The 26,702-nt window shown below is 37.4% G+C and overlaps 1 protein-coding gene and 1 pseudogene across 2 annotated transcripts in view; one reads left to right on the top strand and one right to left on the bottom strand.

Moving 5' to 3' along the window:
- Positions 1-26,702, top strand: part of HAUS6 (HAUS augmin like complex subunit 6) — a 42,238-nt gene that overhangs the window by 2,354 nt on the left and 13,182 nt on the right. For both annotated transcript variants that reach the window (XM_025887832.2, XM_073880851.1), the window contains exons 2-11: positions 2,121-2,216; positions 4,406-4,484; positions 5,460-5,592; positions 9,405-9,552; positions 11,426-11,491; positions 11,952-12,000; positions 14,813-14,983; positions 16,868-17,061; positions 18,203-18,329; positions 18,801-18,903. In XM_025887832.2, the coding sequence (XP_025743617.1) occupies positions 2,121-2,216; positions 4,406-4,484; positions 5,460-5,592; positions 9,405-9,552; positions 11,426-11,491; positions 11,952-12,000; positions 14,813-14,983; positions 16,868-17,061; positions 18,203-18,329; positions 18,801-18,903 (1,166 nt within the window). The remainder of the gene's footprint in view (positions 1-2,120; positions 2,217-4,405; positions 4,485-5,459; positions 5,593-9,404; positions 9,553-11,425; positions 11,492-11,951; positions 12,001-14,812; positions 14,984-16,867; positions 17,062-18,202; positions 18,330-18,800; positions 18,904-26,702) is intronic.
- Positions 633-1,228, bottom strand: LOC112836239 (gamma-glutamylcyclotransferase pseudogene; annotated as a pseudogene).

Here is a 26,702-nt window from a genome sequence, read left to right as displayed (position 1 = left end):
GGATACTATGTGAAAAAATATCAGGCTTGAGAGATGATAAGGAAGGATCTTCCTTTGTGTTTGTTGAGGAATAGAAACATTTCAAGGACAAGAGTTGTTTGACTTATGGATAAGCATGGGAACTTTAATCTTAACTCTTTTTTTTCAACTCGAGAACAAAGCTTTATCTGTTCAGAGGAGTACTCCCCTATATTTTGTTGTGCATTCCAGTGCCTCACAGATCCTTTTGTAATTGCCTAACTCCTAAGCCAGTTTCTTTCTTTTCTTTTTTTTTTAAGATTTTATTTATTTATTCGACAGAGAGAGACACAGCGAGAGAGGGAACACAAGCAAGGGGAGTGGGAGAGAGAGAAGCAGGCTTCCTGCTGAGCAGGGAGCCCGACGCAGGGCTCGATCCCAGGACCCTGGGATCATGGCCTGAGCCGAAGGCAGTCGCTTAACCAACTGAGCCACCCAGGCGCCCCTAAGCCAGTTTCTTTTTAGAGTCTGAAAATGAGGAATCACCCAATTGAGCTATCCCTACAGATAATTGTTGAAAATGTACTGAACATGGAAATATCTCAGATCTCTGTTCTAAGTATTAAAAATATTTTATATTAGCACATTGAGAGAATATCCTTAGGTATATTCTATTATGTTCTAATGAACTTCCCCCCGCTCTTTTTGATAATGTCCTCAGTTTCTTCTGAGACCTTTTCTTTATAGTTATTTGCTTCTTTTGCTTTTAACTTCTTTTAATACTCTAGTGGTGAACTATTCTGTTTTGCACCCATGCAGGTGACATTTTTATACTAGAGTAATGGGGGAGGGCTGTTACAATTTTTTATCTGATAACTTTGACAGGTTCTTTTCCTTCTTGAGTGTAAACTTTAACTTCTTTTGGGATATGTGCTCCATTTTTATCCCCTTTTCACTTATCCGGAGAACTTAAATTGCTTTTTTTTCCCCATTTCCCCTACTACTACTCATACTTCACTGCCAGGACTTTGGAAGATGGTGGCTATATCTCTGTGCCAAGTTTGACTTGTTTTGCCTTGGGGATTGCCAAAGTGTAGTTTAAAATCCTGCAGGTGGGCCATGCAGCAGAACGGGATATCTTGAGGTGGATCCTTTTCATCAGCAGGTTGTTGCTGTAGATGAAGTTTAGAAAACTCTCCTCCAGGCTCTGGCAGTCCCTCAAGCCTGAATTTTCTGTCTTACTAGACACAGGGGTGTGAGGAGTGGACATCCCTCTTAGAACAGTGGCTGATGACTCTCGCCCGTGGCTGCCATACTGCCCTTGGGTTAACTCTTGATTCCTTATAGCTGTGTAGCATTTCTTATAAGGTTTAGTTTGTTGTTGTTGTTATTTTTAACATAATTGTATTTTTTTAGGCTTGTCTTGATTAGTTAGGAAAATCAGGACAATCAAAACTTTAAAAGAGTTGGTAGAATTACATTATATAAATAGGGTGGTTCTGGGGTTAGAATGTAAATGGTAAAGACCCTGGACTCTGGGGTCAGATGACACATTTCAAATCACTGCTCTTCCACTTCCCAATTATATGATTTTGGATAGTTTTGGCAAATTATCTAACCTCTCTAAATTTAAAAATTTCTCACCTATATAATGAGAATAATTAAACTACAATCGGATGCCATTAGAATTAATCCATAGTAAAGCAGCTAGCACAGTATTTAACTTCATGATTGTGGTGAAAAGGAGATGAGTTATTGCCTGTAAAAGGCTTAAAATAATACCTGGGAAATGATAAACTATTGGTAGCTATTTTTATTGTTATTTGGTAAAAGTTGGTTTGTATCATCTTCAGCATATCGTAGGCCATGGTTTTCTCTCCACCTAATTAGGTTTTCCTTTTCTTTTTGTAGAATATTTTTGCGATAAAGGAAGTTCTTCCAGTTTTCTCTTTGATCAGTATTATTGGAATAGAAAATAAAAGCTTATTGTTTTTCTTAATGATTTATAAAAATGTACATGAATAAAAAAGTAATTTGCCCTCTTGAAGAGAATGAAAAATACTAATTTGTGTTAAACTCTTACACAGCTTTTGATGCTGTTTAGTTTTATTAACCATTTTCCTTTTTTTTTTTCCTGCTTCTATTTCTTTTTAAACTACTAGGAACATGTTTGACAAGTTGAACCGTGATGCCTTTCAAATCGTTTCTTATTTTTTGTTTCAAACGCTGGACCAGTCTCTCACTAAAGAAGTTTTCAAGTGAGTCAAGTTATTTTATTTCCTTTTTGTAAGTAGTCATTCTCAAATTTGAAAAGGGAGTATGCTCTGATATAAGCCAGAATTTCGACTTTGGCCTTTCACTAGTATGAATGCATGTCACAAAAGTCAGGTTTGAGTCTTATAAATTTAGTGTTTAACCTTTGTAAATCTGAGTGATTTTTCTTTGGTACTTATCTTAAAATCATATATTTTAAAATCATTGATTATTTCATAGATAAGACTTTTGTTTTATAAAATTAATTCCTAACGTTCTTCTTAGTCACAATTATTAGGCAGAACAGTTAATTGGTACCAGTCTATCTATGTAGTTTTGCATTACTTTTTTTTTGTTTTTTTGCTGATTGCCCCCTACCTTACTCCTTTTCCTGTAGGCAATGTTACTTGTTTTGTCTATTTTTACTTTTTAGGTGTCTCTAAATCCTTTTTTTTTTTTTTTTTTAAAGATTTTATTTATTTGACAGAGAGAGACAGCAAGAGCAGGAACACAAGCAGGGGGAGTGGGAGAGGGAGAAGCAGGCTTCCCGCGGAGCAGGGAGCCCGATGTGGGACTCGATCCCAGGAACCTGGGATCATGACCTGAGCCGAAGGCAGACGCTTAATGACTGAGCCACCCAGGCGCCCTCTCTAAATCCTTATTATTATTATTATTATTATTATTATTATTTTTATTTATTTATTCGTGAGAGAGAGAGAGAGAGGCAGAGGGAGAAGCAGGCTCCCAAGGAGCAGGGAGCCCGATGCGGGACTCGATCCGAGGACTCTGGGATCATGACCTGAGCTGAAGGGAGACGCTTAACCATCTGAGCCACCCAGGCGCTCTAAATCCTTATTTTTGTCAGTGATACATAGAAGTGTCAAGTGCTGTAGGTGAAAATCATTCCTATTAAGTTTAGTCTAATGTTAGATACTGTTGAATATTAAATAGTCAAAGGAGATAAAAACATGAATACCACTAAACCTTGGTTCCAAGTTATTTTGCAGGTGATTTTGGGGCTTCTACCACCAGAAAAAATGTTAAAATTTGTTTTAATATTTATATTGTGCTATTATCCTCTTAAATAGAAAAGCTCAGGGTCAGGAGCGCCTGGGTGGCTCAGTCGTTAAGCATCTCCTTTCAGCTGGGTCGTGATCCCAGGATGCTGGAATCGAGCCCCGCATCGGGCTCCGTGCTCCGCGGGAAGCCTGCTCCTCCCTCTCCCACTCCCCCTGCTTGTGTTCCCTCTCTCGCTGTGTCTCTTAAACTCACCAACCAGAAAATATCACTATTGACATTCTAGCCTTTTAGTCCTTTTTTTCCATGCATACTTAATTTTTTATATGACTATAGAATGTATGTTATGACATAGAAATCTTAAAAAATGGGGCCCTAAACAAATAATTATGCCTCAGAATAAAAATTTTTCAGGGGAAACAATAGGTAAATTTTTTTTAAAGATTTTATTTATTTATTTGACAAAGAGAGACACAGTGAGAGAGGGAACACAAGCAGGGGGAGTGGGAGAGGGAGAAGCAGGCTTCCCGCCGAGCAGGGAGCCCGATGCGGGGCTTGCTCCCAGGACCCCGGGATGATGACCTGAGCCGAAGGCAGATGTTTAACGACTGAGCCACCCAGGAGCCCCAATAGGTAAATTTTAAGTCTATTATTTTTGACTAAAACAGAGGCAAAACTTTTCAATAATTTTATATATTGTCTATCCACAAAACAGCACACACTGACTGTGATATGGGTTATCTCTAGGAGTCCAAAGCTCTCATGTCATTCCTTCTGTGCTCTTCTTGTGCAACCCTTTATGTTTCTCTCTCTCTTTTTTCCCCCCAGGCTTAACATACTAATTTATTTATACCATCTTTTTGCATTAGTCCAGTGAATCCACTGAGAGTGTTGTCTTCTTTAGCTGATTTGTAGTAATTTTAATGGTGATTCATTCCTTCATTTAACATATTATACACTGATGATTTGTAGTAAACTGAACTCAACCTTCTAGTAACTTATAAAGAAAAAGACCCAATTTCTCACAGGTTGGTGTCCTTCTTTAGTTGAAATCTACAAATGTTAGCCTTGGTTCATTTAGTATTAATGTTTCTAGTATAGGACATAAGTTTCATGTTTGAAAATTTGGCTGAGTTTTTTTGTTCATAATTCTAATGCTTTTATATCTGTTTTTAAGGCTTTGTTGGCCTCCATTTGACCAAAAGAGTGACACTGAATTCCGGAAACATTGCTATGAATGGTTAAAAAAGATTTCTGTAAGTATTCTCTTTCTGGAAGGTGTAAACTTAAATAAAGTTAAAAACTACATTAAATTTTATTTTTGGCTTTATTGAAGTATAATCGTACATTAATTTTTTGGAGGTGAAATCTTTTTAATGCTTTTATGCTAACAGTATAATAGCCAGGAAATATTTGTTACAATAATATTTTTGATGGTTTTTGGTTAGGATTCTGCATATTTCTAGGAAACCATCTTTGCTGCCTAAGATGCATTGGAAATAGGTTTCTGAGTTCCTGGGAGTTTATGTCATAGTTTTTGTTTAAAGAAAACTTTTTGATGATAGAATACTTTAGCTTGTATCCCCATATAGTATCAATAATTGTGGCTTTATATTATAATAATACTAATAATTACTATTTTTTAAAGGTTTTATTTATTCATCTGAGACACAGGGATACAGAGAGAGAGAGCATGAGCAGGGGGAGAGGCAGAGGGAGAGAGAGAAGCAGACTCCCTGCTGAGCCAGGAGCCCGATGCGGGGCTTGATCCAGGACCCTGGGATCATGACCCAAGCCGAAGGCAGACTCTTAACCATCTGAGCCACCCAGGCGCCCCTATTATAATTATTTTTTTGTGACTAAGTCCACCAAGAGTTAAGAAGGATTCAGATATTCAACTTCTGGTTCAAATGGAATAATCCTACATAGGAATTATGGCTATTATTATTACTATTATTTTTAAAGATTTATTATTTATTTGAGAGAGAGCACGTGTGAGGCATGGGGTAGGGGGAGGAGAGGAAGAGGGAGAGAGATATTTTAAGCAGAGTTTGTGCTGAGCACAGAGCCAGAAGTGGGACTCGATCTCATGACCCTGAGATCATGACCTGAGCCAAAACCCAAGAGATACCTAACCATCTGTGCAACTGGGGTGCCCTGGAATTATGGTTATTACTGAGAAGGTTATTATTGATAAGATCTTCAAATCATCTGATTTCTTTTTTTCATAGGTGGAATGTGGAAGTAGCTTTCCTCAAGTTGTTGGGTCCCTATTTCTTTCTCCTGGTGGTCCTAAGTTTATTCATCTGATGTATCATTTTGCAAGATTTGTTGCAATAAAATATATAAAAACCCATTCTAAAAGTAAGTTAAATTTTTAGTAGGAATTTTTTTTGTTTTGAGTTTTAAATTTTTACTGTTTTTCATAATTTGTAATTCATAAAGAGATTTTAATAAAGCAAGGTAAGATAAAAACATTAAATTACCTCACAAGGTAATAGTTAATATTCTACTGGAACTGTAGTTTGAAAGCCTCTAATGAACGTAAGTAACTATTCAGATAATTTTATTATGTTTTTTTTTTTTAAAGATTTTATTTATTTATTTGACAGAGACACAGCGAGAGAGGGAACACAAGCAGGGGGAGTGGGAGAGGGAGAAGCAGACTTCCCGCCCAGCAGGGAGCCCGATGCGGGGCTTGATCCCAGGACCCTGGGATCATGACCTGAGCTGAAGGCAGACGCTTAATGACTGAGCCACCCAGGCGCCCTAATTTTATTATGTTCTAATATAGGGGTGGGAAACATTTTCTATATAAGGTCCGATAGTAAATATTTTAGGCTTTGGGGACTATATAGGGTCTCTTTCACTTATACCTCTTTGTGGGTTTTTTTTTTTTTTTTTTTTAAATACAACCCTTTAAAACCATGGAAAGCATTCCTAACTTACTGACCTCACAGAACTAGCCAGAGGGCTAAATTAAATTAGACTTGCAGGTTATAGTTCGCATCTAATACATTGTATTAAATGTTGTGTTGTGTTAGGTTTACTTTGGCTACTGTCAGTGTGTTGGAATTTTTTTGTTAGAAATTACTGTTTCAAAGGGGTTTGATCTGTTTCCTAATTCATAGAAACAAAATATTTGATTTTTAAGCTAAGACTGAAAAGAATGCTCTTTGAAGTTTATTAAATATGCTGTTTTGTTTGATTGGTTTATGGTAATAAAACATGGATAGGCAAATACAGAAAAGTTGATGCAATAAAGCCCCATCCATCTTCCAATTTCTAGAAGCAACCATTGCTGACATTTTGGTGTATTTTCTTCTAGTTTTTTTTTTCCTTGCACATACTATTTCTATACATATTTATTATTTTAAGTAAGTAATATTTTTCATGATTCAAAAATCAAAAAGTGAAAAATTTCTCTACCTAATTTACCTTTATAGGAACAACTAGTGTAATCAATCAAAAATACAGACATATATATATATATATCTACATACGTTTTTTTAAACCTTAAATGGTGACATACATTGGGTTTTGATTCTTGTGTTTTTCACACAACAGTAGATATTGGGGCGCGTGGGTGGCTCAGTTGGTTAAGCGACTGCCTTCAGCTCAGGTCATGATCCTGGAGTCCCGGGATCGCGTCCCACATTGGTCTCCTGCTCAGCAGGGAGTCTTCTTCTCCCTCTGACCTTCTTCCCTCTCGTGCTCTCTATCTCTCATTCTCTCTCTCTCAAATAAATAAATAAAATCTTTAAAAAAAAAAGTTGGATACACACAACAGTGTATATTGGAGATCATCTCATATCAGTTCAGAGAGCTTCTTTATTCTCTGTCTTTAGAACTGCATATTTAAATGATATACCATAGTAGGTTTTTTTTTTTTTTTAAGATTTTATTTATTTATCTGACAGAGAGAGACACAGCGAGAGAGGGAACACAAGCAGGGGGAGTGGGGGAGGGAGAAGCAGGCTTCCCTTGGGGCAAGGAACCCGATGTGGGGCTCGATCTCAGGATTCTGGGATCATGACCTGAGCTGAAGGCAGACGCTTAACGACTGAGCCACCCAGGCGCCCCCATAATAGGTTTTTTTAACCAGTCTTTTGTTGACCAACATTTGGCTTCCCCCCACTTTTTTTTTTTGCTACAAATACAATGCTACAGTGATAAGCTTTATATATATATATGACTTTGTGTGTTCAAGTATATATACACATATATGTACACATGTATTACATATTTATACACATACACATGCATACACACACCATATATATATGTACATAGATACATATGCACATATATAGGTATATATGGTGTGTGTGTGTGTGTGTGTGTGTGTGTGTGTGTCGTGTGTATGTATGTATGTATGTATGTAATTCCTGAAGACTATTTGCTTGGTCAAAGGAATTGTGCATTGTAATTTGCTAGTTATTATCAGAGTGTTTTCTGTAGATATTGGACAACCAGTGAATGGAGAATTTCTGTTTTCCCAGAGAATTTCTGTTTTCCCAGAGGCTCAGCAACACTGTGTGTGGCCAGACATTTTTATCTTTTTAATCTGAAGGTTAAAATGGAATCTCAGGGTGGTTTTAATTTGTATTTCTCTTATTTAGTTAGACTGAAAATTGTTTCATATATTTAAGAGCAATTTGTATTCTTTTTGTACTCTATATTCATAATTGTTGTCCATTTTTCTCTTAAGTTATTGCTTTTTTCATTTATAGGAGCTCTTATTTATTACTATCGTTTCTCTATGATGTGATATGTAAACCTTTTTTTCCAGTTTATATTCTGTGCATGTTTTTTTTAAAGATTTTTATTTATTTATTTGACAGAGAGAGAGTGACAGTGGGAGAGGGAACACAAGCGGGGCGGGGGGGGAGTGGGAGAAGCAGGCTTCCTGCTGAGCAGGGAGCCCGATGCGGGGCTCGATCCCAGGAGCCTGGGATCATGACCTGAGCCGAAGGCAGCCGCTTAACGACTAAGCCACCCAGGCGCCCCATGTGCATGATTTTTAAAATCTTATACATGTGATCTTGCTGTATAAGTATTTGCATATTTAAAATTTAATGCAGCATAAGCATTGTTACCAGTTTTTCTTTTCATAGATGGTCTACTCCATTACACGTAGCCCAAAGTATTTTATATGAAATATGTATGTTTGGATTTAGCAAGAGTTTGTTGTGCATAAGGCTTCTTCTTTTTTTTTTTTTTAAGATTTTATTTATTTATTTGGCAGAGCGAGAGCAGGAACACAAGCAGGGGGAGTGGGAGAGGGAGAAGCAGGCTTCCCGCTGAGTAGGGAGCCCGATGCGGGGCTTGATCCCAGGACCCTGGGATCATGACCCGAGCCTAAGGCAGATGCTTAACGACTGAGCCACCCAGGCGCCCTGTGCATAAGGCTTCTAAGCATGGGTTGTCCTATTTCCTATTTCTGATTTAAAGCAATTCCAGTCAACATGTTTAGTGTCTAGATGACTTCTACATTCAGTGAACTCATCCCCGGTTAAATACTTAGAATTTGTGGTTTCTTTGGGGTAGCACTGGCACCTGGATTAGTAATGTTAAGTGCAGTGGAGTGGTCCCTGTTTTCCAGAATATCTCCTTATTGTATTGAGCCATCTTAAAGTAGGATTTATTATAGCTAAAAATGTGGACCGTGAAATGTTTGGATGGATTGTTATCAGGGTCTGCTTTGATCATTAGTAACATAGGCAAGAGTTATTTGAGAAGTGGAGACTGGTTTTGATTGGTTGTCCTGTTGGTCTTACTAGATAGAAAAATAAGATGATGGCAGCAAAGGAGGTGTGATCTCACCTCATCTCTTTTAATTGATTTTCTTTTTTGTGAAAAGATCTTTTTAAGAAGTTGCTTGTGTATAACAATGTATTTGTTCATGGATATATCAAGCTTTGATAATAAGAATTATTTGGAACAGATAGACTTCAGAGTTTTTAATTACATAAAACAACTCAACTTCAGATACCCTTTTTTAGTTGCCTACTTGAAAATAGGTTTCCTTGCTTTTGTTAAAATTAGTTGTATCTGTTTATGTGGCATACCACATAGTTGTTCGTTGTATGAGTTGTTAGTCTCTTAAAATTAGTTTCAAATATTTGATGTTTGATATTTGATAAATTCTATGATCTCATTTGTTTTCCATGTAGATTCTTCTATACGTTTTACCGAGACATTTAATGTAAAGCCACAAGATATGCACAAATGCATTGCCAGATGCCATGTAGCACGTAATAGATTTTTACATGTTTTGCAAAGAGAAGACTGCGTTACCCGAAAGTATCAGGAAAATGCACAGTAAGTAATACATTGATAGCAAATGAAAATTCCAGGGGTGCCTGGGTGGCCCAGTTGGTTAAGCATCTGACTCTTGGTTTTGGCTTAGGTTGTGATCTCGGGGTTGTGAGATCTAGCCCTGCTCAGGGCTCTGCACTGGGTGTGGAGACTGCTTAAGATTCTCTCTCTCTCTCTCCTTCTGCCCCTCTCTCGTGCTCTCTCTCTCTTTTTCCCCCACCCCTCCCAAAAGAAAATGAAAATTCCTTTCTTCTTGAACAGATGTCATTAGTGTACCTTCAGTGGCAGTAATCCATGCCTACCACAGAACCCCTTCGTGTCCTCTTTTCATTTTAAAGCCAGATAACTTCTTCTTCTTTTTTTTTTTAAGATTTTATTTATTTGACAGAGACACAGGGAGAGAGGGAACACAGCAGGGGGAGTGGGAGAGGGAGAGAGGCAGGCTTCCTGAGGAGCAGGGAGCCTGATGCGGGGCTCAATCCCAGGACGCTGGGATCATGACCTGAGCTGCATGCAGACGCTTAATGACTGAGCCACCCAGGCGCCCCAAAGCCAGATAACTTCTGAATACGGTATTTTAAAACTGCGCATACTGTACATAAAACTTTAGAGCAAAGGAAAATATTACCTTAGTTTAAAAATTCAGTATCTTAGGTGTTTTTCTTTTTTTAACATGGATATATATTTTTAAGCTGTAATTATTGTGCTCATTCTATTTTGTATTATTTTTCTCTTCATATTCTGTAAATTTTTCCATATTGCCATAGTAATTGCTTTTATTAATTCAAAATTATTTTTATTTTTAAAATTTTCTAAAATATATTCCTTTTAGTATCTAAATAGTCTGTTGAGTATCCATTAAGTAGATACTGCATCAAGTAGGTATTCCATAGTTTCTTTAACCTTCTCATCTAGTTATATTTAGGTTCCTCTTGTCAGCAATTTTTTTTCCACTTTATAAAATTTATTAAGAAGTAGGCACAAAACAATCCAGCCTGTTCTAAGTATGATGAAGTTCATACCCAAAGGAAGACACGTTGCATTTGTGATGACAGGATTAGTCAGTCTTCTAGTCAGATGAGACAGTGGGAGTCTTCCTTTGTCGGAGGAGGAAGCCAACCATACCAAATGGAACTCTATGTCTAGGGAATGCCTCTGTCCAGTGGTACTTTTCTGTGATAATGGAAATGCTATATAACTGCATTATCCAACATAGTAGCCAATAGTCATGCATTGCTACTGAACATTTTAAATGTATCTAATATGACTAAGGAACTGAGTTTTTTATTATTTTAAATTTAAATATAAATAGCTGTATGTGGTTTGGCATTGTGAGCAAATTTTTTTTTTTGAGTTACTTCTGTGTGCCAAATATTGTTTAGGCATGGTCCTACAGCATTAAATAAGACAAGCAAGGTTCCTACTTTCAAGAAATAGAGTGTGTCTAATTTTATATGATTATAAACAACTACAGTAAGACAACTTTTTAAATGTGTCATCTCTTGTGAAAACTAGAAAATCCTTTGAAATTACCTTGAAACTACAATGTCGCCTGTCGTAGGTAACATTTAAATTTATCCCCTAAGTATGTGTGACAAGGATAAGAGAGCAGAGTAGTCTTACTTCCAGCATTTTTATTTGAAGACAGTGTATATGAGCCAAGAAGTCCTGGTCCATCTCAAGAGCAACCTGTATATTAGATCATTCCTGTAACTCCTGAAGGAAGTCGAGACTCCTTTAGCTGGCTGCTGGGTGTATTTGGAAGAGTAGTCTTTAGAGGCCTTAAGCAAAGATAAGAGATGGGGAAAATATCAAAGTGGTCTATACCAGTTAATTGTAATGGAATTATAGTTGTCATTTATATGTTTTCTTACAGATTGTCAGTTAAACAAGTACGAAATTTGAGATCGGAATGTATGGAGCAGCAAAACGAAATAAAAAAGTAAGTGACTTAGATCAGAGCTGGAAGTTGCCTTAGTCAGCTCCTGCATTTTACCAGTAAGAAAACTGAGTCCCATAGGATTAGAACATAATTCTGATTCCTAGTCCAGGTCTTCTAATTTATTGCTTTTGGGGTGCCTGGGTAGCTCAGTCAGTTAAGTGTCTGCCTTCAGCTCAGGTCATGATCCTCGGGTCCTGGGATCGAGCCCTGTGTCAGGCTCCCTGCTCGGTGGGGAGCCTGCTTCTCCCTCTGCCTCTCTTCGTTTGTGCTGTCTCGCTCTCTGTCAAATAAATGAAATCTGTAAAAAAATTTATTGCTTTGAGCTAGAATTTTATTTTTGTTTTTAATTGAAATGGTTGTTAGTGGGTAGATTTATAGATCAGTTCGCTCTTTTGGTGGTAAATTAGCATGAGATTTAAAAAAAAAAAAAGACTAATGAAATCATTTATTTTTTAACTAGGATGGAACCCTATGATGACCAAAGTAATATACAAGAGAAAATCCAAAAGGTGAGGTAACTTTTTATATTTCTGTTTATATTTTAAGGGAGAAATTTAATCTTTCTTACTTTTGTGATGTGCAATGTTGACTGACTTAATTGGACTCTTATATTCTCTGTTTTTGTCATTTGTTTTGTAAAACTTACTTTTTTTTTTAAACGTGTTAATAAGTGATATAGAAAGGTATCAATAGGGTGCCTCTAAAAAGTGTGAATATAATGGAAAAATTAACTTATAAGACTAAATATATAGAAAAGCAGTTTTAAATATGGTTAAAAGTTCAGCTTGATTGTAACTTAATCAGTATTAATTTATGTGAATAAAGTATGTTAACTGAAGGGAGATGGTAAATATGGAAGAAAAATGAGAAGTCCCATTGAAGCTGGCTTGGCAATAGGGAGGAATCTGGCAGACGTAAATAATCTGAGGTTTGGGGCGCCTGGGTGGCTCAGTTGTTAAGCATCTGCCTTCGGCTCAGGTCATGATCCCAGGGTTCTGAGATCGAGCCCCGCATTGGGCTCCCTGCTCTGCAGGAAGCCTGCTTCTCCCTCTCTCGCTCCCCCTGCTTGTGTTCCCTCTCTCGCCGTCTCTCTCTCTCTGTCAAATAAATAAGTAAAATCTTCAAAAAAAAAATAATCTGAGGTTTTCAGAGGATGGCTTTGATGTGAGATTGGAGTGTTTTCTTAGGCCTTTGTGTTTAGATGAAATCTCTCAAGCTTTTTGTTCTGTTTTTATGATCACTGAGCTGCTTTGAGTGTTAATTTGGCTTCCCAAACAGTTTGTCACTGGAAAAGGTGAGTCCCCCTCCTCAGGAAATAATTATTCATCCATTCAGTGAGTTTTTATTGACCACCTGCCATGTGCCAAGCATTCTAGATTTAGAGCTACAGCAGTGAGGAGGCAAAATCACTTCCTTCATGGATCGTCCAGCTTCGTGACTATGAATACTTCTGTTACTGAACATGGTATCTTTGATTGTAAATTTAGTAGGTTGATGTGAAACCTGTTTAAAAGTTTTCACATTGATCTCTCCTGACTTTGGTTAATGTTCACTTTCCCTGAGTGCGGTCAATTTTTTTATCCATCAACAAGATAAAAGTAAAAATCTAAAAACAAACAAACAAACAAAAAATCTGAGAACCAGATCCTGGATCTTTGTCCACCAAGGAAATGTCCTCCTGTAAACCTGTAGACTCCTAGCCAATGAGTCTTCTTTGGGGACAACTTTACCTTGTACCATGGGAAGACACAAACACAATCATGGGTATAATTATTGTATTTCCCTGCCCACCTCCCACCTTTATAAATTGTTTTAAGGCATCACATATGTACAAAAAAGTGCAATAGTCATAAGTGTCTAGCCTGATAAAATTTCACAAAGTGAATAAGCGTATGTAAGCAGCATAGAGTTTAAGGAACAGAACATTAGCTCAGAAGCCTCAGGCCTCCTTTCATTTACAACCATTTCCCCCCCAAGAGTAAATACTTTTCTCCCTTTTTCCATTAAAGATGAGTTTGCCTCTTCTTGAGCTTTATATACAGGGGAGTATATAGAATATATTCTTTTGTGTTTGTCTTCTTTGACTCATGCTGTTTTATCTGAGCTGTTGTGTGTGTGGGTTGTGGTGTGTTCATTCCCAATGCTATGTAGTGTTTTATGAATATAGCACAACATATGTTTTTTTTTTTTTAACTCTACGTAGATGTTTGGGTTAATTGCAGTTTCTAACTATTACAAATAGAAATGCTATGAACATCCTTTAAAAATTTTTTTACTATTTTAATTGAAGTATAGTTGGCACACAATGTTATGTGAGTTTTTGGTATAGGGCATAGTGATTGAACAACTCTTTGTTACACTGTGATCACGAGTGTAGCTACCACCTATAAACATTCTTACACATGCATTTAATGAACATAGACGGGTTAGTATATGCCTAAGATTCTTTGCTTTTAAAGAAGCATGGTTTTTCATATTTTAACCTTTTGAAACTTGAGTGACTTTTATAAAATTGATGTGTAATTTTTTTTCTCCTCCCAAAAATTTTTCATTTCTCCCTGAAAAGTTTCTTTTTCTTTCTTTCTTTCTTTTTTTTTTTTTTAAGATTTTATTTATTTATTTGAGAGAGATCATGAGCCGAGTGGAGGGGCAGAGGGAGAGGGAGAAGTAGGCTCCCTGCTGAGCAAGGAGCCTGATGCGGGACTTGATCTCAGAACTCTGGGATCGTACCTGAGCCGAAGGCACACGCTTAACCGACCTAGCCACCCAGCTGTCCCTGCCTCAGAAGTTTCTGTTAGATTGGTGGCATGTCAAAACACAGGAAGTCGTAATTGCATCTTGGTAGTATGAAGTTTCTTAGATTTGTTTTGAAAATCATGGTGGGCTTAATTCTCCTGAGAAATTATTTTTTTTTTCTCCTGAGAAATTCTTTAGTTTTAAAACCCCTTTGGAAGTAGTATCAGTGCTTTTATTTTATTTTTATTTTTAAGGATTTTATTTATTTGACAGAGAGAGACACAGTGAGAGAGGGAACACATTTGGTGGGGAGGGAGGGAGAAGCAGACTCCCCACTGGGCAAGGAGCGCGATGCGGGGCTCGATCCCAGGACCCTGGGATCATGACCTGAGCTGAAGGCAGGCACTTAACCACTGAGCCACGCAGGAGCCCCAGTATCAGTGCTTTTAGACAGTTAATTAATTTTCTCACCAGAAATCATTACGGGAATACTTCATTTGTTCCAGAGAGTGAGCATATATTTGTATTTTACATTTCTTTGATATATGTACAGATTATGTATAGACTTTGTCTTTGTTTTCAAAGGTTCGGTCTTTGTGGGCTTCAGTGAACGAAACACTCATGTATTTTGAAAAAGAAAGAGAAGTTGTTAATGCAGTCCTTAATCTTGTTAACCAGTATACTTTAGATGGAACTAATGTTGCTATCAATATTCCAAGGCTCTTACTTGACAAAATTGAGAAACAGATGTGTCAGGTAAGCATTGATACTAAGTAAACTGTTGAGAAAACTCTTTATATAATTATTATATATAATGATAGTAAATACATGTATTCAACATATAATTAATATATAATATGTAAATGTAATGTATATTCTTTTTCTTAGTGTTTTTCTGTCTTCAGAATTTATTTTTGTGACTAGATCTAGTAAAACATTCATCAAGAGGGCTATTGTTAACCGTGTATATATTATATATAACAGTGTATATGTTTATATACATTAGCTTTTATTAATTGTTCATTCCTTTTATGGTGCTACATTATACAGTAGAGAGATGGAGGAGGTTACTTAGTAGGAAGATGATATGGTACTGGTTCTTCATAAGCTCTCAGAGAGAGCAGCAGTGATCTCCTGTTTGCTGCATGTCTTTTTATTTTATTTTATTTTTTTTAAAGATTTATTTATCTGAGAGAGCGAGAATGAGAGAGAGAGAGTACTTGAGAGGGGAGAGGGTCAGAGGGAGAAGCAGGCTCCTTGCTGAGGAGGAAGCCCGATGGCGGGACTCGATTCCAGGACTCCAGGATCATGACCTGAGCCGAAGGCAGTCGCTTAACCAACTGAGCCACCCAGGCGCCCTGCTGCATGTCTTTTTAAAATGTCTCTACCCTGTGGTTTCTCTTTCATCTTGATGCTGTTAAGTATTTTAGTCTTTCCATTAGCTTTTGTGACCTCAGTGTCTTTGCTCTCTTGTGGTTTTTCAGACTGCTGTTCTGTTTTTTCTACTGAATCCTTTTTCTCTAACTTTCAAATGAAAGTGTTTTCCATGGTTCCCTTAGTGCCTACTTTTCTTTCCCACATCTGTATTTTCTTAATTCTATGTTTTCATCAGTGTCCTATACAGTAGTATTCCCAAATTGGTATTTCCAGTCTTTCTCTCAACCCAACTCCATCGACTTATTTCCACTTGCTTTTACGACATTTCCATCTGGATAACCTGTATTTTTTTTCTTGGTGAACTCATAATCTATTAAGTATCTGTTATATGCCAGGCATTAATTATAGTATAGGGGAATACAAAGGTAAAATAGTGTTGTGATGGCTGAAAAGCTTTCACTGTAATAGGTAACGTGCCAGGCACTGCAGATTCCTGTAAAAATCAGTCTGCAAATTCAGATTCCTACAGAGGCCAGATAGGTAATATAGGCTAATTGTGTGTAACAAAAGGAGTAAGTGATGAGGTCTTTGGAGAAATAATTTTTATGTGAAATCTAAGATTTTTGGTTGATTGGCAACTAATTCAAATGATTTTAAAATACTGGAATTGTGCAGGCCAAATAAACATGTCTAAGTTTGGATTCAGCTGTTACGGGCCATCACTTTGCAACTTTTTTTTTTAAAGATTTTATTTATTTATTTATTTGACAGAGAGAGACAGTGAGAGAGGGAACATAAGCAGGGGGAGTGGGAGAGGGAGAAGCAGGCTTCCCGCGGAGCAGGGAGCCCAGTATGGGGCTCCATCCCAGGACCCTGGGATCATGACCTGAGCCGAAGGCAGATGCTTAAGAACTGAGCCACCCAGGCACCCCTCAATTTGCAACTTTTGTTTAAAACATGAATTCATGATCTTTCACCAAACTTGCTCTTTCTCCTCGGTCTTTATTTTGCTTTCCATGTATTTGCATTTCTTTTAGTCTAGCTTGCAGCTTTTTTGTGCAAAATACGGCACGACATGTTAAATTCTTTCACAGTAGTTTTCTTTGGACTAAAATTATTTACTTGGCTTCATTTTTGGGTAGACATTTGACTTTTTTCACTCTTGTTTAAGGTAACCTTTTTATATAGTAGTAAAAAACATAAATATATTTACCTAACAGTTTATTATCTTAAGAACCACTTTTTTTCCCTCTGAATCCTTAGTTGCACATTGGAAATGTTTATGAGGCTGGAAAATTGAACCTGTTAACAGTTATTCAGTTATTAAATGAAGTCTTGAAAGTGGTGAAATACGAGCGTTGTCAGGCTGACCCAGCAAGACTGACAATAGACCTTCACTTCCTTGAAAAGGAGACCAAACTTCAGAGAGAGAGATTATCAGATCTGAAGCATATGAGGTACTGTAGAAAGATCTTTTGTTACATTATTGGGGGAGGAGTAAGGTGTTTTTGATAATTTCTCAGCAGAGCTCATGTAGTTGATAACTCTTTAGCCTTGGCAAACAAAGGTGAACATTTTATTAGAGCTCAAAAACTCCTGGAGAGACACATTTTAAGTAGAAAGGACAATTCATGTAGTTTTCTTCTTGTCTAGAATAAATTATTTGCCCTTTAGTGATAATTCTTTATGGAGTAATTTTTACTTTCTCAAGTTTTTCTTTGGAGTCTATTTAATAAAACTAAGCCTCAGAAAAATGTGTTATTTGAGTGAAGTAATTGGGAGGTATGGGCTGCCTTTAAGAGTGGACAGAGAATAGGTGTAGATTTTTTTTTTTTTTTTTTTTTAGATTTTATTTATTTGACAGAGCACAAGCAGAGGGAGAGAGAGGGAGAGGCAGGCTTCCTGCTGAGCAAGGAGCGTGATGTGGGACTCGATCCCAGGACCCTGGGATCAATAGGTGTAGAATTTGGACTTGAGTTCAGAACTAGGGAAAAAGAATATATATATATTTTTTATTATGTTATGTTAATCACCATGCATTACATCATTATTTTTTGATGGAGTGTTCCATGATTCATTGTTTGTGTATAATACCCAGTGCTCCATGCAGTACATGCCCTCTTTAATACCCCTCACCAGGCTAACACATCCCCCCTGCCGCTAGAACCGTCAGTTTGTTTCTCAGAGTCCATAGTCTCTCATGGTTTGTCTCCCCCTCCGATTTTCCCCCCTTCATTCTTCCCTTCTTGCTATCTTCTTTTTTTTTTTTTTTAACACGTAATGTATTATTTGTTTCAGAGGTACAGGTCTGTGATTCAACAGTCTTAATACAGTTCACGGTGCTCACTATAGCACGTACCCTCCCCAATATTGTAAAGATAAATGGAGTAATAGATGTATGATTGCTTTCTGGTCTTAAAAGGAAATAAGTACTTTAGCTTCTGAATGTTCATTGTGAGAGTTTATTTGGTTTATATGTGCTCTCCTGGTTGAACTTCCAGTTATGTTTTTTTTCCCTTTTTCTACAAACTGTTGTATTCTTACATTTTACTCAATACTTTTATATATTCATGAAGTTCTTTTTTTATGCTGTCATAGTTGTAAAATAAAAGAAGATCTCACCAGTATAAAACACTCTGTTGTTGAAAAACAAGGAGAATGGCATAAAAAGTGGAAAGATTTTCTTGGTCTGTCTCCTTTCAATCTAATTAAAGGTTGGACTCCAGTAAGTAATGTTGACTTGCCTTTTGGAGAGTAGTTTAATACAGGGCAGTCTTTTGATTTATGTTACGAATGAGCTAGGAATGCTGTGCATGTGTAAGTTGTCATCTTTGCACTTGAGCCTAAAGTTTAAATATTTTGGTTTCTGTAATTTTTCTAAGTGCATATTAGAGTATTCATCCAGCTGCTTTATGATTTATAGTTTATATTTTTAGATTCAGAGGATTATATTAAAAAGAAAGACATTTCTTTTGCTATTAGGTAGTATTACATTTGAGGCACAGTTGGAGGACAGAGTAGTCCCCTTGTTCTAATATCGTACTCCTTGGTTTAAAAGTAGTTATATGATAATTTGCATGCTTGGTAATTCTGTCTTCATTAGGGGGAAACAATCATCCATTCATAGATTATCTTAGTAGCGTTATGTAAAAAAAAAAAAATGTATATTTCAAAATGATGAATTCTGTGTTTTAAGGCTGTGGATCTTTTACCACCAATGTCTCCTCTTTCATTTGATCCTGCCTCAGAAGAAGTATATGCAAGGAGTATTCTTTTGCAATATCCTGCTTCACTTCCAGGTTAGTTATTTGTTTTTCTGTCTCTTAAACCTCCTTCCCAGCAGTATTTCTCACTGTGATAGCAGCTTCTTTACATTTTTGTCTTGTTCCCCCTCCCCAGTTATTTTTTATTGTGGTGAAATGCACATAGCATTTTAGTCGTTGCAGTGTACAACTCAGTGGCATTTAGTAAGTTTACAAAATTGTGCAACCATCACCACTTTTTAGTTCCAGAATGTTTCTATTCCTTAAAAGGAAATCCTAGGGGCTCCTGGGTGGCTCAGTCGGTTAAGCATCTGACTCTTGTTTTTGGCTCAGGTCATGATCTCAGGGTCCTGAGTTTGAGCCCGCCATCAGCGCAGAGTCTGTTTGTTCCTCTCCTTCCCCCTCTGCCACCCTCCCCCACGCTCTCTCTCTCTCTCAAAACTAAATAAATCTTTAAAAAAAAAAAAAAAGGAAATCCTGTACCCATTAAGCAGTCACTCCCCATTTTCCCCTTTCCCAATCCTTGGCAACCACAAATGTACTTCCTCTCTCTCTGCGGATTTGCCTGTGCTAGATATTTCATATAAATGGAGTCATACACTATGAGGCTTTATGTGTCTGGTTTCTTTCACTTGCAGCATTTTTCACTTTGCACAATATTTTCAAGGTTCATTCAAGTTGTAGCATGTATCATTACTTCATTAATTTTTATGAATACATTCTATTGTATGACTAAAGCATATTTTGCTTGTCCATTCATCCACTGATGGACATTTGGGTTGTTTCCACCATTTCACTATTATGAGTAATGCTGCTATAAACATTTGTTTACAACTTTTTGTGTAGAAGCCCACAACTCTTTAACATGAAAGAAGAGTACAATAATTACTTGAATACCACCTGTTTTAACTATCAACATCTGCTACATTGCTTTATATGTGTATGTATGTGTTTTTGCTAAACCAAGTAAGTTCTAGACATTGTAACACTTCACTCTAAGTGTTTCAACATGCATTCCCATAAAAATAGACTTTTCCTATGTAACTACCCTAGTAATGTCACATCTAAAAAATTATAATTCTATAATACCTGTTTCCTCAACTATTATACCACTGTCACACCTAAAAAATTCTCTACAATATTTGATAATCCATTTTATATAAATATATAAATATTTTTTTTTAAAGATTTTATTTATTTATTCATGAGAGACAGAGAGAGAGAGAGAGGCAGAGGGAGAAGCAGGCTCCCAAGGAGCAGGGAGCCCGATGCGGGACTCAATCCCAGGACCCTGGGATCATGACCTGAGCCGAAGGCAGACGCTTAACCATCTGAGCCACCCAGGCGCCCTAAATATATAAATATTTATATTTATAATCCATTTATATCTTTATATTTTACATACATTTATATTTTATATTTATATTATATATTTATAATCCATTTTATAGTTAATTCAGTTTCCCCAGTTGCCTAGTACTCGTGTACAAGTAATTGTTACTGAGTTCAGTAAATGTTAGATAAATAAGAGGAGGAATAAATGCATTAAAAAAACCTGTGAATTATGTAGTCAGGCTGGAGCATGTAATAGATGTAGGCCATAGTTGAGTTCATGGAGGCCAAAGGTCATGGCAGTAGTTAGCACAGGACCTAGGAAGAAATGGGTGAACATAGCTGGGATGGGTGATTGGTTTGGGAGTGAAGTGTACAAACAGACACTGGTTAGGAAAGGTCATAGATTAGAGAGCAAGGCTCAGGAGAGGCACTAGCAAAAGAGTAGACATAGAAAAGACTGCATGGTTTGATGAATGACAAAGAGCTTCAGATAGAGCATTATTTAGGATGATAGAATGACTCTTAGAGCTCTTGGCATATTTGATTGGCATTTTGTTTTCACGTTAATGTGGAAAGGGCCACTGCCCTCTGGCAAGACTTAGTTTAGGTCCTGTGAAACCATATATTAGTCTTCATGTCCATTTGGAGATTTTTATCTGCCTTGAAAGTGAGGTCATATTTGTGTCTGTTTAGGAAGTGCAGTGGAAGTTCACATTTTAGAAGTGTTTGATAGGTCCTTTGAGGTAATGCTGTCCTCCAGACATTGCAGAATTTGTACTCTTAGGATTCCTTTTTTTTTCCCTAAACAAGTAGAGCTTTGATCTGAGCTGGGGGACCTTAACATTATTTTATGCTTTTGGTAGTAAAACAACTTTTTTTCCCTCTAACACATTACATGTCACGTCTTACTTGAAATTTTCTTTTAAATTGTTTTTTAAAAAATTATATTTCGGCATATTAAAAATTCAGGGAATAATATAAATAACCTCTTCACCAAATACTTTTTGTCAAAGCTTTGCAGTATTTTAGAATTTTTAAAAAAGATTTTATTTATTTGAGAGAGCATAAGTGGGGGAATGACAGAGGGAGAGGGAGGAGCAGGCTCCCTGCTAAGCAGAGAGCCTGACACGGGTCTCGATCCCAGGACCCTGGGATCAGATCTGAGCCGAAGGTAGACGCTTAATTGACTGAGCCACCCCCAGGTGCCCCTTTAGATATTTTTTAGACTTTATTTATTTATTAGAGAGCATGAGCAGAGGGAGGGGCAGAGGGACGAGCAGACTCCCTGCTGAGTGGGGAGCCTGACTTGGGGCTCATTCCCAGGACCCTGAGATCATGACCTGAGCTGAAGTCAGACGCTTAACTAACTGAGCCATCCAGGTGTCCCGCAATATTTTAGGTTTTTAAAAAAATATATATGTAGTTAATCTCCAGGGATCCACCTTTCTTGACCCCATTCTTCCTGCATTTGCAGATGTGACCACTATCCTGAATCTTAAATTTATTCTGGGGTACCTGGGTGGCTCAGATGGTTAAGCGTCTGCCTTCGGCTCAGGTCATGGTCCCGGGGTCCTGGGATCGAGTCCCGCATCAGGCTCCTGGCTCAGCTGGGAGCCTGCTTCTCTCTCTCCCTCTGCCTCTCTCCCTGCTCATGCTTTCTCTCTCTCTGTATCTCTGTGTCTCAAATGAATAAATAAAATCTTAAAATTTAAAAAAATTATTCTGAAATACGTTTATAAAAATAATTTTTCTACATGTGTATGGATCTAACTATATATAAGACTCTTCTGGCATATGAATAAATTTCTCTTATTATACTCTAAAATGTCCTGTGTAAATGTTTATATTTTGAACTAGGATCTAAGGAGGGTTCATTCATTGCTTTTGGTTATTTTGTCCTCTTACTTTTATTCTAGAATAAAGCACCTGCCCCCCTTTTTAAGTGACATTGTTAGAAATTGTTTTTAATAATCGTTGTGTGTTTAGATTTACCAGCACATTTACTGATTTTGTTTTGGTCAAGATTACTACTTTTATTCTCCTTCTCAGAAGTATATCTCAAAGTATATTCTTTAAATCTTTTCGTGATGGACATTGGATAGTAAAATCTCTTAGTTTTTTCTGTGAAAATGTCTTTATTTTCACTAATTTTTTTTTAATTTTTTATTGTTATGTTAATCACCATATATTACATCATTAGTTTTTGGTGCAGTGTTCCATGATTCATTGTTTGTTCATAACACCCAGTGCTCCATGCAGAACGTGCCCTCCTCAATACCCATCACCAGGATAACCCATCCCCCTCCCCCCCTCCCCTCTAGAACCCTCAGTTTGTTTTTCAGAGTCCATCATCTCTCATGGTTCGTCTCCCCCTCTGACATACTCCCCTTTTCTTCCTCTCCTGTTATCTTCTTCTTTTTCTTTTTTCTTAAAATATGTTGCGTTATTTGTTTCAGAAGTACAGATCTGTGATTCAACAGTCTTGCACAATTCACAGCGCTCACCGTAGCACATACCCTCCCCAATGTCTATCACCCAGCCACCCCATCCCTCCCACCCCAAACCAGTAACACTCAGTTTGTTTCCTGAGATTAATAATTCCTCATATCAGTGAGGTCATGTGATACCTGTCTTTCTCTGATTGACTTATTTCACTCAGCATAACACCCTCCAGTTCCAGCCACGTCGTTGCAAATGGCAAGATCTCATTCCTTTTGATGGCTGCATAATATTCCATTGTGTATATATACCACATCTTCTTTATCCATTCATCTGTCGATGGGCATCTTGGCTCTTTCCACAGTTTGGCTATTGTATCTTCACTAATTTCTGAATGATAGTTTGGCTGGATATAAGATTCTAGATCAAAACTCAATTTTCCTACAACTTCAGTGATATCACATTGTTTTCTGCCTTCTATTGTTTCTGAGACCTCTGTTGTCAGCTTAATGGTCATTCATTTGTAGGTAATTTTTAATTTCTGGTTGTTTTTAGGACTTGTACTTATTTAGCTTTGTGTTATGCAGGTTCATTTAGATGTGTCTAAATGTGGATTTATTTTTATTTAAACTTTGGGCCTGTGTGTGCTTATTTAATGTGAAGGCTCATATTTTCTGTTTTGGAAACTTACTCACTAATACCACTTCTAACACTGTCTCAGTCATTCTTTTGATGCTTTCTTTCTGGAGCTCTTGTTGGGACTTCTGATTCTGTCCTCCATATATCTTAAACTTCTCATTTGTATTTATAATGTCTTTGTAGCTGTAGGCTTATGGTTCATTAATTATCTTTTTAGTTATATTTAATCTCTTTTTTGACATGTCCATTTAGTGTTTGGCTTTCATGGATGTGCTTTTTTTTTTTTTTTAACAGTATATTTTTTTAAAAGATTTTATTTATTTTTTTGACAAAGAGAGAGACGGTGAGAGAGGGAACACAAGCAGGGGGAGTAGGAGAGGGAGAAGCAGGCTTCCTGCTGAGCAGGGAGCCCGATGCAGGGCTCGATCCCAGGACCCTGAGATCACGACCTGAGCCGAAGGCAGATAGATGCTTAATGACTGAGCCACCCAGGTGCCCCTCATGGATGTGCTTTTAATTTCTTTTCATTTGCTGCTTTTTCAGAAATTGCCTTTTCTTTTTCATGGTATCATCTTCTTTATTGCTCTTATTCAATTTTTTAAATATCCCTGCGTTTCAGATACTTCTGCTTCTGTATGTTCTGCCTACTCATTTTTTTTTATTCTTTTTTTAAATTTTATTTATTTATTTGGCAGAGAGAGGGAGAGAGCACAAGCAGGGAGAGTGGCAGGCAGAGGAAGAGGGAGGAGCAGGCTCCCTGCTGAGCAGGGAGCCCAACGAGGGGCTTGATCCAGGGCCCTGGAATCTTGACCTGAGCCGAAGGCAGGTGCTTAACCAACTGAGCCACCCAGGTGCTCCTTTCTGCTCATTTTCATCGTTGTTTGTTTCCTAGTAAAATATTTGATTGTGGGGTCGCCTGGCTGGTTCATTCAGAAGAGCATGTGACTCTTGATCTTGGGGTTGTGAATTTAAGCCCCATGCTGGGTGTAGGGATTACTTAAAAATAAAAATAGGGCGCCTGGGTGGCTCAGTTGGTTAAGCGACTGCCTTCGGCTCAGGTCATGATCCTGGAGTCCCAGGATCAAGTCCCACATTGGGCTCCCTGCTCAGCGGGGAGTCTGCTTCTCCCTCTGACCCTCTCTCCTCTCATGCTCTCTCTCTCTCTCAAATAAATAAATAAAATATTTAAAAAAAATAAAAATAAAAAAAATTTTCTTTTTGATTGTGACCTCAATTTCAGTGGATCCACCTCTGAAGGAGTCACCTGGGCCCTGGGTTGTAGAATGGTCTCTACATGGTGGCCTAGGGTCCAGGGTATTTCCCTTGAAGTAGGCAGTTAATGTCTTTGGTTTGGATTCCCACAAGTAGCCAATATAATTTTGGATTTCATACCTCCTTTTGAGTAGGCTAGGTAGATTTAAAATTTCTTTTTTCCCCTCTTTTTTTTTTTTTTTTTTTAAACCCAGGACTCCAGGTAGACAGCAAGCTTCCCTGTTACTTCCCTGGTTAAGTTGGCAGAATTTTTATAATCTTTTCAGGGGCCGAGCAGGCTTTGCAATGTTTCTGGCCTTATGGCAGTTTCTCAGATCCCAGCCTGAGTGACCTGAGATGATGTTTCTCATTATGTAGGCATTAAATCTCCATAGTTCAGCCCTGGAGTCTGTCATTTAGCCTTTGTGTCTCGGTTTGAGCTTAAATGCTTTCCATCTTGAGTCCTGGCATGTGATGATTTTTATTTGTTCTTCTGGGTATTCCTTTCTTTTTCTTACATTTTATTTTACAGTTCTAGTGTATTTATGGTAGGAGTCATTGTCTGCTGCAGCTTGGTTTGTTTTGTTCTGGTGAGTTCAGTTTTGTTTTTGCCTCCTTATTACCTTGTTGTGTCTGTCCCCTCTGTTCTCTTCACATCTTAAGTACTGTAGTTTGGTTTTCTGTTTCTTGCCTTTAATTGTGTTCTAACTAGCTACTCTGCTTCCATATTCTACCTATTCCATGTTGCAAATGGTTATCAGTGATCCTTCTATAGTGCAAATACGAAAATATGATCCCTTTTATCTCTTAGTGTAGTACACTTCAATGGCTTTCTGTCACCTTTGGGGGGGGAAATAAGCTCTAGATGCTTTTTCACTTAGCAACTTTTACCTTACAAACTTTCTTACATACTAGAACCAATGTGCATCATCTCTGCCCACCACCACCAACTAAGTGTTTATGGTTGTGCCAAATTATTTTATTGTTGTCTGCTAGTTTTGTGATACAGTTTTTGTATTTGTGCTCATTTTTAGAATGTTTTATGAGTATCATAATTCCATCATCATTAGTAGGTGCAAAAGCAGAGGGTACTGGAAATGTTTATAATATAGCATACTATTATGGTGGATTTAAAGGAAAAATTCATAGTATACACATTGGTTTCTTATACAGTAACACTTGGGACACATGTATAAATAGGGAAAATCTTTCAGAAACTAACATGTTGAAAGAAAGAGGAGTTCCTGGAATAGCAAATCCTCTGTAATGGAGCCATGGCTTTCTTCACCAATCTTGTTTCCTACTGTGCTTCCATTCAATATGCCCTATGCTCTAGCATATTGAACTTGTACCCTATTCTCCCAGTACCTTTATGTCCTCATCACATTCCCCATTCTGGGACAGGTGCCTTTCTGCTTCCTTACATTCTGTGCATATTTCTCTCCTAATACTATAGCAGCATGCTGTAATTCTCTACTCATCAGTAGTCTTTTTCCTAGACTGACTCCTTGAAGCCAGGGTCTCCACCATTTCTTTTTTCCTCTTTGTTAGTGTAGCAGTGGCACATAATTACTGATGTGTTGAAGAATAAATAAGTAAATTGATATTATAGATGCTGGGCTGAAATATGCTAAATAGTATAATCTTTTGGCTTTGCTGATTTACATGGTAATTGCATGATCTGTGTACCAAAACAAGAAGCATGGCTATATCATGCTGGAGAACTATGGACTGTCACTTTTTTTGAAATTTGGTTTAGTATAAACCTGTCACTTGAAAAAAAATTTTTATTTAAATTCAGTTTAGTTAACATAAAGTATATTATTCATTTCAGAGGTAGAATTTAGTGATTCATCAGTTGCATGTAATACTCAGTGCTCATTACATCATGTGCCCTCCTTAATGTCCATCACCCAGTTTCCCCCATCTCCCCAACCCCCTCTGCTCCAACAACCCTCAAGTTTGTTTCCTTTGATTAGGAGTCTCTTTAGGTTGTCTCCCTCTCTGATTTCATCTTGTTTTATTTTTTTCCTCTCTTCCTCTATGATCCCCCCTCTGTTTTGTTTCTTAAATTCCACGTATCAGTGAGATCATGTAATAATTGTCTTTCTCTGATTGACTTATTTCACATGGTATAATACCCTCTAGTTCCATCCACGTCATTGCAAATG

This window comes from Callorhinus ursinus, unplaced genomic scaffold (genome assembly GCF_003265705.2).
Source record: "Callorhinus ursinus isolate GAN/ISIS: 27379988/994484 unplaced genomic scaffold, GSC_fseal_2.0 scaffold39, whole genome shotgun sequence".
Classification (NCBI taxonomy): Eukaryota; Metazoa; Chordata; class Mammalia; order Carnivora; family Otariidae; genus Callorhinus; species Callorhinus ursinus.
Note: the sequence above shows the minus strand (reverse complement) of the source record. Positions and strands in the feature narration are given on the sequence as shown.